The 17,952-nt window shown below is 33.4% G+C and overlaps 1 protein-coding gene across 3 annotated transcripts in view; it reads left to right on the top strand.

Annotated features, from left to right (window-relative positions):
• Positions 1–17,952, top strand: part of LOC126747251 (uncharacterized) — a 63,438-nt gene that overhangs the window by 13,168 nt on the left and 32,318 nt on the right. For all 3 annotated transcript variants that reach the window (XM_050455775.1, XM_050455774.1, XM_050455776.1), the window contains one exon: positions 13,803–14,044. In XM_050455775.1, coding sequence (XP_050311732.1) covers positions 13,803–14,044 — 242 coding nt within the window. The remainder of the gene's footprint in view (positions 1–13,802; positions 14,045–17,952) is intronic.

The raw sequence follows: 17,952 nt of genomic DNA, 5'->3' as shown, positions 1-17,952 counted from the left end.
TTTTTTTGAAGACATCTTGACATTTTTTTTGAAGACTTGTACGTCACTACCGTAATAGGTAGTAAAACATTTTTTGTAGAAGACTTATCATCAGAAATTTTCCAATCCTGGTCCAAAATATTGACATTTTTATGTTTGTTTAGGATCTCATAGTACTCTCATGGTACTATGATTTCTTCCTTTCTACGATATTCTTTTACCCTGCCAAAAACTCTGTCAGCAGGCATGAAATTATGGCCTCTTATAGGAAAAAAGTGTTTAATCTTACTAAAAAACTTTTTTGCAAAAAAAATTATAAGAACAGTCAAAAGGATGCTGTCTTTGTTTTGGAAACAACATGAATCGAAAAATAGGTCCAAATTTAGCTCGCTTTTGCCCTCTTCAGCAATTTTTTTTCTAGTTGATGAAGGTACTGCAGCAGTCTAGAAGATATCTCATTGCAACCACGTCCTGACTGAGTTTTTAGCCAAACAAAGAAGCTGATGTCCTCATGAGTTTGTTGTGACGTTGGTGACGTACGATGCCTAAACTGTATAGCCAAACTTCTCGTGAGTAGAAAATTTCTCCAAGAGACATTTTCGACAATGGCTGGTTCTGTTGACAATCGAAGCAAACTTTTGTTGTGTGATCTTTGTGGTTATTTAAATATCTAAAAAAGGTTTTTGCCCTCATTTTGTGGAGTTTATTACCTTGTGCGTAAATCATTTTTTTGCTCTAATATCTTAGTTTTGTTTTTAATTTTCACCAAAAATTCTTTACAAATAAAGCATTTATACTTTCTCGGCATTTATAGCTATTTATGTGCTCTTTAATTGCATTAGTAATATCTTTATCAATTTGTTTGAAAATAATATTACCTTAGATATCATTTCTACTTAATTCTCCCGCATGACAAACTACTGTTGTTGTTTTACACCTCCGGACTAGCTTGTACTGCTCTTGCCGGTCTTTTGAATGATCCTTTGTCGAGATTAGGCGCCATCTTTTTATAATTCTGGGTCGCTTCTAGGTGCTTGGACTTGTGACTCACTCGGAGAATAGGAACCGACTGGTCGGATTAAGGTTTGGTTGCTTGTATTTATGAGGTCTGGGTATGATGTTATTGGGCGCGAGCCTGTAGAGCAGACGACGCCCCTCAGACTACGGAACTTTTGGCTGGTGAGAAAAGGTCGGGCGGAGGTGTGAACGTATTAGTCTTTAACGGTGTTTTGGATGATGTTTGGGTTTTTGACGTTTGGTTTGGGTTTTATGTGGGGTTTTGTGGTTAGTACGGATAGGATTTAGGATTTGAGCATCCAAAAAGGAAATGAATGAACACTGTGGGGACTTAGACCTCTGCTCCTAGTAATAGTTTAAACGCCAGGTTTGAGTTTAATTTTTCAAGTTTTCCCATCAGGGTGTCGATTTTTTGAACATCCCTTCAGGCAAACTTAGAAGATTTAAGAGGCTCGTGTTATTGATTGAAAACTCAGGACGTTTCATATGCGATTTTGTAGTGCCATCCTTTCGCTCCGTCCTCCTAGTATTAGAGTCCGAGTTGGTCTTTCTCAAGGTCTCGGCGAAGCTTTTTTGTTTGTTTATGTTTTTTATATTCGGATTTTTTGGGCAGCGCCAATAGCTCGCCGGATGGTAGCCACCGTAATTGCAACACTCTGTCGGTGTTGCCTTTTCACAATCTGAGTAGTGGTGTTCGCCCTTGCATTTATGGCAACGCGGCTTTGCCTTGCAATTGCTCATGACGTGTCCGTATTCTTGGCAGCGATGACACTGCCCAATTTGCTTCCTGTTATCTATTGTATAAGTCTTTAAGCGCTCAACACGGACTCTAATATTTAATATGTTTCTTCGGCGACCTGGGCCTGTTTTAAACCAACCCAGTTCCTCAGGCTCGAACCTCATTATTCTAAGTTCGTCCTCCACTTCTTCTAGTTTGAAGTTTTGATCCAGTCCCCTCAGTATAACATTCAGTTTTCTGTCCTCTTCAAGGAAGAAGGAATGGAATTCCATTCCCATCTTCCTTGAGTAGTTCTGTAAGAGCCCTATGATCTTTGGGTGTTTTGGAGAAAAGCGCTAATCCTAATCTATCTTTTTGAACTTTTGCAATGTTAATTTTATTTTCACAAAATAATTTAAATTTTGTGGCCCAGTTTTTTGTGTCTCCTAACACTACCTTGGGTACTTTCTTTATGTTGGGATCAGCACTCTTCCATTTTCCCGCTAAGCAGAGGTTGTTGTAGGGGCATGTATAATGGGTCTGCATATATAATGAGGCTGGCACCCTGTTTGTTTTTTTTTCAGGGTTAAACGGTTCCGAAGCCGGCATGTCACCGTCTTGTGAAGGCGGAGACATGCCCGCGTCTTCCCTGGTTCTTTTCTTTTTCTGTTCGCTTTGGTTTTTGTCGCTAGCCAGCCCCTCTGCGCCGTCTGGCGCTCTTCGAGCTTGGCGTTTTTGTTAGTAAGGGCTTTGATTTCGTTCACCTTTCCCTCGAGTTTACAAATTAATTCCGAGATCAGCTTGTTAAGAGAATGGTTTTCTGAGATCAACTTATTAATCTTATAGCCGAATAGTTGTAATCTCTTAGTTAGCTGAGAGTTTTTAAGTTTAACCTCGTACATCCCTTTTTCATTTTTCTCAATTAGCAAATCTCTTTCCCGAATTATTTCCTCGAGTTTGCGTACTCTTTCCTCACTTTGCCTCAACTCCGTACTCTGGGGTGGCGCTTTGCCAGCTCCCAGGTCGGGGTTTGGAGTGGTTTTGAGTGTTTTGGATAACCTGGGATCGGTGCGGGATTTTGTTTGGGGTTTTAAGAACTTTGAGGAGTCGTCCGAAATCTTACCCCGTTCTCTCTCTTGTTTGCTTCTTGATCTGTAGTCGCTTTTCGTGAACCTGCCCGTCTGGTATCCATCATATAGGTCCATTTTATTATCGTCCTCTTTTCTCTTTCGGCATGGGTTTTGCCCCCCATTGGCAATGGGGGCGAGTCGACGTTTTTCTCCGCCGTTTTTGCTTTGGAGTGTTCTCTGCTTGATGAGTAAATTGGGTGTATGACGCTGTTGGGAGCAACTGCTAACTGCAACTAATGAACTGCTAACTGCTCAACTCAACTGCTTGACAAACTACTCCTTCTTTCTTTCTGTCAACATGGTCGCAACCAATATCAGCATCACTTAACCTCTCCTTGCTATAACGGTTGCTTTTCGACCTTTTTTTAGAGGTGCGTTGTGTGCATTGTGTAATGCCACGTGGTTAAAAAAAAGTTGTTAAACACAACTTTACTCTACACCAGTCAAAATTAAACTAAACATATTATTACAGACACAGAGACATTAAAACAAGAAAAATCACAGCGACGTATGACCAACGAAATAATGTGTGAACTTCTCGAGTTTTAAAATGCCTATTGTAGTTATCGAGTTTTAAAAAACCGCCGCATATTGGTAGTGCTATAACATGTGTACTTTTCAAGTTTTGTTATATCTGACTTGACTAGTAGATTGGAGGTTAAATTTCGATAGAGATTTAGTATAGAACTCAAATTTGATAAAAATGTAGTAAGCGAGTTTTAAAAAAACGGTCCTCTTGTTATCATTTTTTTATGATCTAGCACACGCAGTTCATCGGTAAAACTGTATCTTGCAACCACTACCATCTTATTTTGAAATCAAAACTAAAAGCGGTATGATTAAAAGGGACAGGGCGATGAATTTTATATACAAGCGGTTACAAAAGCGGGTGACATTCGAGTAGCAAAGCCATAAACTCAGCACCAACAAGTAAAGTAAGATAAAACGGATAAGTCGGCGTTTGCCCCTGCGATGTTAAAATTTGAAGGGTAATTAAGCATCGCATAAACTCGGTCATTACTTGCCTTACAAAACCGAAGAAAAAGCACAAACAGTTTCAAAAGTAAATAAAACGGAACAAGACAAAACAATAATAATTACTATGAAACCTTAGCATGACAAATAGAAAACGCTATGCTTGGAAGAGGCAAGTTAACTGTCAAAAGGTGTCTCACGTAATTCACTATTAATTCATCATTAAGTGTCAAGGACAAAATGTAAACAATGAAAAGAATTACTAGTGAAAACCGAAAAATACTGTGTACTCTGCTTGTACGGTACGGTACGACTCTACTGCAACGAATCTGTCATAATCGGAATGGTAGTCGGACTTGAATGGAACCGTCGTCGGACTCGGAATGGTACCCAGCCTGGTGAACCTAATGCCTGTTATATCCATGGCTGGAATTTAGAAACGTGAACTTTTACGAACCATCTTCGGGATTAGCACGGAAGTTGAGCTTTTTATCGCGAAAACGGCATGAATAAACAAGAGGCGATATTATATGGTAAACCAACTTAATTTCAGTTTGCAAAACCAGGTATTTTAGATAAAAACATGGGGAAGTGTTGACTACACATGCCCAAGAAAACCGGGCTTTTCTGCAAAACTATGGGAAACTATAACATAATTTATCATGCTTATTGCACAACAAGGCATATCCCTTCTTTTAGGAGGCCTTTCTATGGTATCTACGCTTTAGTATAAATAGAGATGTGAACAGTGCATATATAATAGAAGAAAATTCATGAAAATAACTGTAAAAAACAAAGTCTATTAATGAAAACTATTTGTTCTAGGCATTCAGTGTTCCTCATTGTCCTAAGAATAACCAGGAGTGAAAATAACAAAAACCAGGGATCACAACACAGTTGACGGAGAACTGGGTACAACCCATTAGAAATCTAACCTATACTAGTACCATCCGGTCTACAAACCTCTTTAGTTGATTAAAGAGGTATGAGTATGTTTATAATTACAAGCCACCTACAACCCATAGGTAAAGCTTAAAATACACGTCACTTTCAAGTAAATTATACATTCTGGAATGTAATATTAACAGTGCAAAGTTTTCTAGTAAAATACTGCCTAGGCTAACCCATATTTCTAATAAAAACAAAATCTTGTAACTTCATTACAAATGATAAACATTTTCACCTATTTGGATTAGCTTTGACAACAACAGAACGAATAAAGGACTTCATGTTTTTATTTTCCGCATTGAAAAACAGAGTATCTTCATTTTATTTATACAATTTAACTTGTAAAGTTTTGGTCTGTGATGCAGCTAAAAGTATACAAACTGTTTTTCCGAGCACTTTGGAAAAGCAGGTGGAACTGATGCAACTATAGGAATGTGCTGGGCTCGTGCGAAAAAGAATATGCAATGAAAACTAGAGCAAAGTGTGCAAAAAAAGTAAAAATAAATCCTAGAGGATATGCCTTACAGTGCGCCTTAACTCAGGAATTTGATCGTGCCTGCGGAAAATTCATGGCAAGTGGAAAAACGAGAAGAATTTTTTGTTATTTTTTAAAAGGGAATGACTTATACTAAATCGGTTTTGGTATTTGGGCGTATCTGCGGAGACTCCTGCTTTGAACAAAATTTTAGAATCTTTTAAAGAAACAATAAAAGGTGAAGGATTGGTCTAACGAGTACGTGATTAATGCTGAGAGATGTTAGATGTGTCTTGAAAAGACGTGAACTGAAAATTACCAATGGGCAAAACTGTCGAAGCAGGTGCCATTAAAAATTAGCACTGAGCAGGTTTGCTCTTACATGATTCCAGCTGGTTCCGATTTAGAATGTAAAAGTTATAAACAACCATGGGAGAATCTTGACGAGTACAAAGAGTAATATTTTAGCGATTTGGAAGTAATAATAACCCGAGAAAAAGAAAATTGGCTTCGTGGCACATGCAGCTGCCCAAAGTTTCTGAAAGATTATATTCGCAAGCATCTCCTTGGATTGGCAATTCGGCTTAAACATGTCCAGCCATCTTCAGAGACAATAGCGATTCCGATTGGCATGAAACGAAAAAGAAGACGACCAGCCAAAATTATGAAATCATTTATTATGCAGTAAGTTCGAAAATAATTTCTTATATTACTTACCTTAAAGGCAGTTTGTTGAATAAACACTAAGACTTAAAAAAAATAATGTGTTTTTTTGGTAGTAGTTATTAATTATGATAACAATATTATTGGGTCAAGCTTCAGGAGTTCTTGTACTATGTTTGGGTAAACAATGATTTATCTACAGTAATTTTCTTTTTTAGGATAACGAGGTGTTAAGTAATTGGGTGATAATTTAGATTAAAACGTGTTAAATTTTCCACTTTTGGGTTAACAATTACTAGTTTAGGGTCGTTTGCTTTAATAAACCCATTTTGATGTAAAATGTTTGGTTATAGTTTTACATTAAAATGAGGTTTAGATTATGGTGATCCTTTACTATTTTTGGCGTTATATTTTACTGTACCTGGTGGTAAGTTAAACATAAGCCGAATATTAATATAATATTCAGGACCAGTTGTTTGGGTAAAAGTAGAGCAAATTAATGGATTGTCAGCATTTCTTTGACGCTTCTACAAGGAGTTTCATATCTTTTATATAACGCCAAACTATTTTTACTTAAAGAAAGAGTATATTTGTCGTCCCTATCTTTTTCACTTTCACTGCTGAAAGATGTAACTCCCTAAGGTTTCGTAAATTTTTTGAAACTGACCATTAAATTTGCGGTTGGTATAAATTTTCTTTCTCTTGGCAATCGATCATTTCAGTTAATTAATATCTTGAATATTCCCCTTTAAAGATAATGCCATACTGCCGACGTAGAAATTTTGAAAAGATAAGTATATTTTTTTATATTTTTAAATTAATTTAATTTAACTTTATTTATCTTGATAATGGTAGTGATGAACTACCGAAATGTTTGTTTAAATTAGGTATTTTTTTATTAAATTGTAATATGTTGGGAGTTTGGGGAAAGTTGGAAATGAAACATGCTACCTTGAGAACGGTTAAGAAGTAACTATATTTTTAAAAGCTTTTACTGGTCGATTACTGTTTATACATTTTTGACATTACCAATGTAATCATAATAAGTGCCTACGTGATGGCATAATTAATATGTTTTTAATAACATTACTAATCTACTTACAATAAGCACGTTATAATATACAGTATGTAATAATTATATTAATACCTAAACTATACCTATACTACTCCTCCTATGCAAAAGACAAAAAAAAACCTGAAAAACAAAATTTAAATCTCCAGGTACATATATAAACTTATTATACAAAGTATGGCTTGACTCTATTCTTATGTAATAATTTATTAGTATTTGACCGTTAAACAACGCTTCCATTTTTGTTTCACCTTCATTTCTTATTAAAACTTTGTCTCCTGTTTTATAATTAATTGCTTTTGTTTTCAAGTCGTACGTTTCTTTTCTTTTATTTTTAGACTTTACTAAAAAGACTAAAAAGTAATCTATTTTTGCATCAGCCTAAGCCTGCTCCAAGCGAAATTTAAGTTCTAACGGGTAGTTATCAAAGTTGTACAAAGGATCAACTTGTCGTTTTACATTTGAAGGTAAATTACAAAGCTTCCCAAAAGTGGTTCATACGGCGTATAATTTGTTTCTGTATGAACAGTAGTATTAAATTCAAAACTTCAAAATTGTACTTAAGAACTCCATGAATCTGAAAACATAGCACATTGCATTCTTAGAAAAGCCCCTAAACTTTTATGCGTATTTTCCAAACTATAAGCTGTAGAACAAATTTGCTTAACCTTAAGAAGACTGCAAATTTCCTTTAATGTTATCGATAAAAACTCCGTGCCCCTATCTGAACCAATTTCTTGCGGAACCCCATACCACAAAACTAAGTTTTCTATAAAAGCTTTAGCAACTATTGTCGCTTCTGTTTTTGAAGGTGGTAGACAATGGTACAGTGAAAACATTTTGTCGGACTTGCATTGTCTCATTTATTTATTTAATGTAACACGACGTTTCGGTTGGTAAGTATCTCCAACCGTTATCAAGTGTAAACTTTTTTTTATTGTCGCTTCCTTATTTTTAATGGGATAACATTTAACGAATTTCGTAAGTTTGTACTGTAATGTAAGTATGCATACATTATTTTCCGAATCTGCTGTTAGTGGCCCAACAAGATCCAAAAATACCTTTTGGAACGCTGATGATGCGGTCGTAGTGATGGTGATAGGCTCAACATAAGGCCTTGAATGTTTGTACCTCTGACACTCATCACACTTCCTAACAAACTCTTAAACTTCCCTTTGAAAGCCATTCCAAAAGTAAAATTTTTTGATATTGTTGTACATAGGGTTTATTCCCGCATGTCCACCCGTTGGCAGATTGTGAAAATCGTTTAAAATTATTTGTCTCATATCTTTACTTTCTACTTTTTGTACGTCTCTTATTATTGATAATTTAAGTTTCATATTTTTAATTTCTCTGGGATCCCTTAATATATTATTAATTAATAACTTATTTTTGCTATTTTTTAGTATTATAACTTCCGGAACTTTAAACATCTCGCAGATTTTATTTAAGTCCCTCAACGTTGCACCAAATCCTAACGCTGAACAGGTATCATTAATATTAATATTTTTATTAAATTCATTTACTGGTACACAAAATACTTCAACAAAATTTTGCGGCGATTTTAATAATTCTACCACTCCAGGGTGATCAAGCCTCTCGTGAATAGTGTTATTAAACCTGTCGTCAGCGATTTTTTTATTTTGTTGTCGAGTATTTGCATTTATGCATTCCTCATTACCTGACATATTTTTTAATTCACCCGAAGTGATTGCTATGCGAGACAGCGCGACGGCTGCTACATTATTTTTATTTTTAAATATCGCACCTCAAAATTTTATTCCTCTAAAATCAATCTAAACTTTATTAAACGACTCGAAGGATTAGTCATTCCGAATAAATAAACCAGCGGTCGGTGATCAGTAAATATCACAAATTTCCTACCAAATAAATAAGTCCTAAATGTTTTTACCGCGAAGCAAATAGCCAAAAGTTTCTTGTCTATAGTTGGATATCGTCTTACGTCAAAGTTGAGACTTCGACTAGCATAAGCAACAGGCCTATCATCACCATTGCACAAAACTGCTCCAAGTGCAACATTTGAAGCATCGGTTTTAAGAATAAACGTGTTAGATTCTGCAAAATCGGGATACTGCAGAACAGGAGGATTCATAAGTGCTTGCTTTAACTCTTCAAACGCTTCTTGACACTCTGAATTCCACCGAAATGGTAACCTTGGTAACCCTTTTCTACTTAAATAGTTAAGAGGTGATGCAATTTGCGCGAAGTTTTTTATGTGTGTTTCTGTAATAGTTCGCGAAAGCTACAAACCTTTTGGTTTCCTTTTCATCTTTTGGAACTGGAAATTTTAAAATAGCTTTAATTTTTTCCGGATCTGGAGCTACTCCCTCTTTTGATATTAAGTGACCCAAATATAATATTTCTTGCTTAAGGAAGTCACATTTTTTAGGATTTACCTTTAGGTTAACTTTTTGTAGTATTTCTAATATTTTAACTAAATTCTGATTATAATGAACCAAACTATTGCCAAAAACTATTAAATCATCTAAATAAACAAAACATAAAAAATTATTTAAACCTGCCGTAGACATAGCCCTCGAAAAAGAACTAGGACTTATTTTAAGCCCCATAGGAAGCCTTGTCATTTAGAATTGGCCCCTATCAGTGACAAAAGCGGTACATGACCTACTTTGTTTTTCAAGTTCAATTTGATGGTACCCCTGAGAAAGATCTAAATGTGTAAAATATCTTGCCGCTGACAAAAAATCCAAAATATCAGTTATGCAAGGCAAAGGGAATTTATCATCCTGTATACAATTGTTTAATTGGCGGTAATCTAAAACTAAACGCCATTTTTTATTTCCTTGGTTATCAGCATGTTTTAAAACAACTAATAAAGGAGCTGACCAGGGTGATCTAGCTGCCTCAATAATTCCCTTATCCTCTACTTGTTTATTTACCTCATGCCTATGAGCGTTTGGCAATCGATATGGTTTAACATAAACAGGCGGTTTTCCTTGTTGTAAATGTATTTTTTGTTTGTATATATTAGTAGTAGTAAATTGATCGTTATCCAAATAAAATACATCTGAAAATTTTGAGCAAATTTTCTGAATTGAAAACTTCTCAGATTGTTCTAAATGGTCTAATTGTAATAAATCTAATATTTTATCTACTCTATCTACAGTTTTTCTAGAACTTTTAAATGCACAAATTTTGTAATCACTCAACGATTTAATTTTCGGCCTAAAATTTTAATATCTACGTCATCCTCAATATTTTAATGGGTATTTTATTAAGTTTAGGGCTCGCTACGGCACTAGCAACAAAAATTCTCTCGCATATCTCTTCTGGTAATACTATATACAATACTAGCATCTCCACTTAAATAATCAACATTAATATACTTAATAATTTCACACCTTGCCCGAATGTGTAATAAAAATTCTTGCTTTGACTGCATCGGTATGGATATTTTTTCATTATTTTTCCAGAATGATAGCATAAAATCTTCAAAACAAATTTTGACTGAATATTTCACAAAAAAATCTGAAAACACATTAAACTCGTCATCAAACGAATCTATTAGCAAAAAATCGTGACACACTTTCATATTATTATTGCGATACCCTATTATTATTGCGATACCCTGCGAATACGTTGATCCCGAAATACCATTAATTTTAACTTTACTTGCATAACTTACATTTTTAAGGTTTTCAACTTGATCTTTAAAAAGTACACTGATAGATGCTCCTGTGTCGATTAAAAGTTTTAAATTTTGATTTTCATATTTTGGCCAAATAAATTTAACCCATTTATATTAGTAATATATTCTTTATTGGGGACGAAAAGATTTTAACCCTGAAGAACCTGCGCCATCTTATACACTACTAGGCTGTTCTTCCTCATTCAAGTAGTATGACTTATTTCCTCTATAACCTCTGTTTGACTGAAAATTACCTCTATTTGAATGGAAATTGCCTCTATTTGATTGAGAATTGCTTCTTGGGCTATAACTATTTTCTTTCTATTTCCGTTTCCCTTATACGAATTAAAATTTTGACGAAAATTGGAGTTGTTATTAAAATTTCTTACCTTATAGTTTCCCCGTGGAGTAAAATTATTTGTACCTCGTGAATAATCTTGCCTACCAAAATGCGATTGACCTCGAAAATTGTGATTCCTACCACGCATATTGTATAAAGGTTTTGAACTTCTATCTAACTCCTCGTCCTTTGCTCCAGCAATGGCCTCTGAGAGAGATTGATAATTCCGCGACCTTATTATAGTACGCAAATCATTGCTATGTAAACCATTTGTAAACGCATTTATGGCTATTCTTTCGTTCACCGGCCTAAGAATATTTGCAGTTTCCGTGTTACCCTCAGATTCCGAAATTGTAAGCTCAACCAAAATTTTTTCTATTGATTTGCCAAATTCGTTTAACGATTTAGACCCCTGTTTAGCAGAATTAAGTTTAACTGATATTGCAGTTGATGATTTCTTTGAAATAAAATGCAACCTAATATCTTCAATCAAATTAGCATTATCGCGATATGTTTGTTTAAGTTTTATTTTTGCTCCTTCAAAAAGACATGTATTCAATACATATGTGGTTAGCAACTTTTTACCCTCGTCATTCAAAAGCGAATCATATGAACAAATTGCATCAATGAGCAACTTCGTAACAAGCTCAGAACCATTCATTACAGGCAGCAAGCTAGCTGCTGTTTTAAGGTCAAAGTTTTCCCCCATTTTTTCCTCTTCCGAACAACTACAATCGATATTTAAGGCAGAGTTACTATCGCTCTGTTTAGACGATTCCGTTTGTTCAGTTTGAGCTAAACTTAGCCTACTTCCTAAAATACTACCTATAGCCTCGACATATTTTTCTATATTTTTTACATATTCCCTTACTTCACTAAGAACTTTTTCTTCATGTAAATCACTATTAAATCTTAATTTTAAATCTGCAAATTCATTTTTTACCCTATCTAATTTACTCACATAACGTTGTGTCTTTCCTATGTCCTTCCTTCTATCGTCTGGATCTTTCCCTAAGTTCCTGTGGAATATCCTGACTTCCTCTAGGACGTACCTAAATTACCACTGACCTAAAGGCACTGACATAGACACAAACAATACACATTTTCACGACTTGGTCTACTCCTAATCACTTCTTCTTCTTCACCTCCAACCGTTTTTTGCATCTTAAGTGTGGTACTGGTAGTAGTGGTAAAAATGTAATTGCATTGACTAAAATTAACTTCTCCTAATCTTCCCTTCTAAAGACTCCTTTTTTCTCCGGTTAAGCAGGGTCGCCATGTAATATGTTGGAAGTTTGAGGAAAGTTGGAAATGAAACATGCTACCTTAAGAACGGCTAAAAGTAACTATATTACTAAAAGCTTTTACTGGTCAATTACTCTTTATACATTTTTCACATTACCAATGAATGTTATCATAATAAGTGCCTACGTAATGGCACAATTAATATGTTTTTAATAACATTACTAATCTACTTACAATAAGCACGTTATAATATACAGTATGTAATAATTATAATAATACCTAAACTATACCTATACTACATTCCACTTCTCGTTGTTCTTATCGTTTTTAATTTTAATATTCATAACAAAGTTAGGTAGGATATTAAAAAGACAAAACGAGCTTAGAGATAAATAGACTAAACCTCAGCTTCTGGGTATATAAAAAAATCTGTTAAACCTCAAGTAAATTATTGTATTTAAAACTTATTGAACTTAAATTAAATATAACGAAAGGTATCGTTAAAGATTTAAGTACATATTTCTTTTAAATACGTGTATAAGTCTATTTTCTTCTTCTTTTTAATTTGTGAGCGTGTGAGATAATATTGTCTAAATTGATTTTTACTATAAGTGACGTAATACCCTAATAAAATAGGTAACTCATTATAAATTCGACACAACAATACTGATTTTCTTCACTATTATTGGTTATTTTTGTTTTTTCAAATTTGGCTATTATTGAAACAAAATATTAAATCACAACTTTGCCCAATAAAATCCCTCAAAATTATGATCCCAGTTTGAACAAAGTATACTTAATTACAACTATTTTATAAATCAATATAAGTTCACTTAGTTTTCAAAACACATTTCTTTAAATATATTTTTTTTATTTTCTATGAATAAAACAATTAAATCAAAATTGAAAGGTTCCTCTTAAAACTATATTTTTACTAACTATGTAGTAAAGTAGTAAGTAGTAAGTGTTTTTTTTTTTCGTTGATAGTATTAATAAAAAGTGGATTGTGTAACCACGCGCGACTATTTAGAAAATACACTAACGTATAGGCCACTGTTGAAAGTAAAACAAAAAAATCTATCGATTGATACACTAGAATACTACTTCCTCTACCCAGATTGTGATCGCGTCTAGCCAAGTGAAGTATTTAATTTTTAACCCAATAACACTTGAGATCCAAGCTATTGTAATGGCATAAATATAAAATTTATTTATTAGAATATAATCTTTAGTTTGTTGAAATTTAGGAATAAGAGATCTAACATTTATGTGGTTAACTTTTATATTAATATTAAACTTTTAAAAGTGCTTAAGACTCAACACGACATTCATTCATTCCAAGTCCCGAAGCTGCTCCATGATTCAAAATGAAAGCAGAAAGCGTTGACGTTTTAGATTGCAGTAAAGGGTTACTTAGAGAAGGAACTCATGAGGAACTCACGTTAATTATTATCAATACTGTCAAGGTGAAAAAATGTTTACGGTGCCGAAATCTTTCTTTTATGTCTCAAATACGAAACCGTCATTTATAATTTTTTTTTAATATAGAAATAAAAATTTGTACTTTTAGTGTCATAACAGGGCTAAGATTCAAAAAATCCAAGAGAGTACTGCACTTGCAAATCCAAGAGGGCAGACTCCTATCAGATGGTATCATTCAAGAAAACTCTATCCACTGGGTACCGCTTAAAGATTTTAAAATAACAGACGATGGCATCTATAATGATATTGACATGTATTCACTTACCAATAGGAATAGAACTATGGCCATTGATGAGTTTAAAATTGAGGAAGATAATCATGCGATTACTGGTAAGTTTATTAGAAAAAAATATTCATTAATATTTATCCCAACAAAATATGTTTTTTTGACAAGCTGCGATTTTATTTGTTAACTTCGTAGTAAAATAATATTAAGGAATGTATTCAATAGATTAATTTTAATTTTCCTTGCAAAATCATATTATTTTTATATATTAAATTAAAATTTGAAAATAAGAGACAGTTTTCTGGCAAATTTTTGCAATTAGAAGCAAGCTACAATAAAATAAACCGAATTTATCTACCATATGGCACGTATTGATTAAAAACAAAACGCTTCTTTTGCATGAAATTCGGTGAAAAATCTGTATCTTTTCGGTTCGGTTTAGAAATATAAAAAATAATGTTATCATAATGATTACTATTCTGATTGTTATTAAGAAAAAGAAAAACTCCGTCATGATGCATCCTGTGGCTCCGACTCCATAGAGCATCACGCGGAAGGGCAATAATGACAAAATCGGCAAAACTCAAGTGCCTCAAAAGGGAACTCGGAATTTGTCCTACTCGCCCGAACGGTAAAAACCGGTACGGCCAGAATTCTTACATTTTCATCGCAACAAAGCGTCACAAAATAAAAAGTAAGATAAGCGCATGCAGATCACTGGACGGGACGGATAAGTCACAGCTTATAGGTCATCATTATTGTTGATCTTTTAATCCCGGAGGAGCGACGCCTTCTCAGGAAGAAACTTTAAAGAACATTCAAATATTTTTAGATAGGTTTTAAATCTTAAAATATTCGAAATATTTAATTTCGATGCGTCTTAAACAGTGGGTCTGACTAACATTAAGTCATTTATCGAAAAACCTGATATGGACTTGGCTAAGCCATCGAAAAATAGTCAAAGGTGAGTCGATGTGCTAAAGATCTTTGCGACGCAATGATGAGATAGATAAAATCCAAAAATATTGTTTTCTTAATCTAAGAGTTGATCAAAGTTCGTCTTCCTCTTATAGCGAAAACTTCTCTATTTGTTTCTTTAATGAATCGATTTCGAATTGACGAATAGATCACATAGAGAAATTTATTGAAGATTACTGTTAATTGCGGGTACAGGACCTGAAACAATCCAATCTAACTTAATTTTTTATAGTATAGGGCAACCCTCATTTAATTTAATTTGTCCCACCGAAAGTAAATCATAAAAATGTTCAGCACCAATCAACAAATCTATGGGTAAGCTTTAATTGAACGTTGGATCAGCTAATGATATTTTTGTAGGGATAGAAATTAATTGGGAATTAAAATTAAAAGATGAGGTATTTGATGTTATTCTAGAAATTACTAGACATAAAAAAATCAAATTAAAATTGTTGGAGTTTATCTTGACAGTTGTACGATAATTTATTGTTAAATAAGTTTCATTAATTCCAACAATTGAAACATTTATTTTAAATATTTGTACCTAGTTTGCAACAAATATTTTCAGAAATGTAATTGCTCTGTCAGCCACTATTAAGAATAACTCAGCATGAGTGAGGATTTCTAGATTTATTAAATATTGCTGTTGAAAGAAAGATCGTTCATTAAATATTTGGGAAGATACGCAATCCTGTGCTTTAAAATGGATTCGGTCGACTCTCGATTGCCGTTCAATTTCGTTTACCGTTTGGTGCTGCCACGAAGCGGCAAATCCAGGTACGATTCATTTAAGCTTCTTGGACTTGGCTTCTTTGACTCAGGTTTCCAACAACGCTGATGCGACCAATTACGTATTTATTATTATTATTTTAAACACTTTACTTCACAATGGTGTTATTTGGATGTTTAAGTGATGAGTGATGTACTTTAATTAATTTTTTTTAATTTCTTAGAAATTACAAAATACCAACACCTGTTATTGAGACAAAAATGAATAAATGAAAAAAATATACATAAAAAGCTACTTTTTACAAAATTATTAAAAACGTTTAATACAAGTTATAACTCCAACAATAAACGTTGATTTTTTGTCCATTATATAGTCAAGAATGTCAAGTTTTTAGATAAGACGCCTGTTACACTTAATTTACTAAAAACTAATATACAACAAATATGTGGGACAAATGTTAAGATATAAGTAGGATTTATGTAAATATAAGACTTAATTTCTATGGAAATATTAGTCAATTTTTTTTCTAAAAAGTAAACTAAATTGGCATGTGATTCCATATCTGAAACACTGTGCAGCGTAGTAAGTGATCCATAAAATACAACTTTTTTGGATGAAGAATATTAAAAAATAAATACCTTCATTTGAAATTAAAAACAAAAAAGTTAAAGGGGTTTTAAGTAAGGGTGTTAAAAGCACTCCAAAGAATATGAAAAATAGGATACATTTTAAGTTGCGATACAGGCAAATCTTTAATTATTAATTATTTCAACTACACGTAAAACTAGAAAAAGTTAGTAAAAAAAAACAAAAATTTTGTTATACAGGATGTTCGAAAATAAGGATTACTGCTCATCCTGAGGATCTCGGAAATGGTAGAAGATACAAAGTGGTATAATTAAAGGAAAGTTGAGCATATTAAATGAATACGTATTGTGACCACACTTTTTCCTTTTACGATGACATCTTTAAATTCAAAATACGACATTCTGTCTTTAGAGAGCCATCATCAGTTTAGTTTTTCCTTAGCGGCGCTATATTGGCCATTCACAACAAAACTGTTGTTACTGATAGGATTCCAGAGGATTATTAGAAGGAAATAGCCAATACACTTGAAAAATTAATGTTTTGGGGTGGTTTATTGGAAGATGGTATTCGCAGCCCAATATTTATACCAGGAAGTTAAACTGGCGACATGTATGCTGAAATGGTACAGAAGTCTATTGGATTGTGACAAGATGGAGGACATTCTCAATATGTAGTTCCCATAAGGCAAGAGTTGGAATCTTCATTATCCTAACAAATGGAGTGGAAAGAGAGGGCCTATTAAATGGCCACCTAGGTTTCCGGACCTAGGACCTTTTGACTTTTTTTTGTGGAGTCACCTAAAATCTGTGGTTTTTAAAATGCAACCTGAGTCACTAGATCAACCCAGCATAGTTCAGAAATTACTCATTACTTATTTTTATTCCAAAAATTTTGTATACATATCAAATGTTATTTCTCTAATTATAGTTAGTTTACAAGAAATAATAAGTATAAAGAAATAATATTTATGAGTATAGGAAGTTACTTATTTCTAAACGACAAAGCCAAATAGAGCTATATAAACTGTCTCTGTCTACTTGAAAAATTTAATTTATGGTACCACAGTTTAATTCTCGCATTAATAATACTTTCTACTTGCAGACTCCCCGTACGAATGTTTTGAAGTTTTCACTCTTATATGCAATGTGTAATAATTATACCACTATATCAAAGGACGTCGATTTATTTGCGGAATCTCTGGCTAGTATTAAAAAATTATATAAATAGGTCGTGAAAACATGTATCGATTTCTATTAGTAGAAATTGATTTTTGTTAAGTATGAATTGCAATTTTGTTTTTTCTTATACTGCCTTGTAATTGGGATTTTATCTGTAAAGTAATGTTTTTTTAACAAGTTTATCGGGACCGCAATATATGACTATTTGAAGTTTTTAAATTGTCACCCTTTATAAATGTGATTAATTTAGTGTTTGATTCGACATAGCTTTTAAAATAACATTTTTTTCAACAATTTTGTTTAATTCCGGAAATATTCTATTTTTTTTTAATTTTAAAATTGCATTTATTCAAGTAATAAATTGCACATTTTTTCTATAATTTAACCGTCCCGGGATCTTCTACCGCCTCCGAAACCCCATCCTTATCTTGGACACCCTATATTGTTAAATTTTTGGAATTTTGGGCCTAAGGCTAGTTTAGCTAAGCCGCAATATTTTTGGTGAATCCTGTCTAGTTATTACTTAAAGTCCATAAAA

Source organism: Anthonomus grandis, chromosome 19 (assembly GCF_022605725.1).
Source record: "Anthonomus grandis grandis chromosome 19, icAntGran1.3, whole genome shotgun sequence".
NCBI classification, from domain to species: domain Eukaryota; kingdom Metazoa; phylum Arthropoda; class Insecta; order Coleoptera; family Curculionidae; genus Anthonomus; species Anthonomus grandis.
The sequence above is the reverse complement of the archived record's forward strand: the minus strand, read 5'-3'. Positions and strand labels throughout refer to the sequence as shown.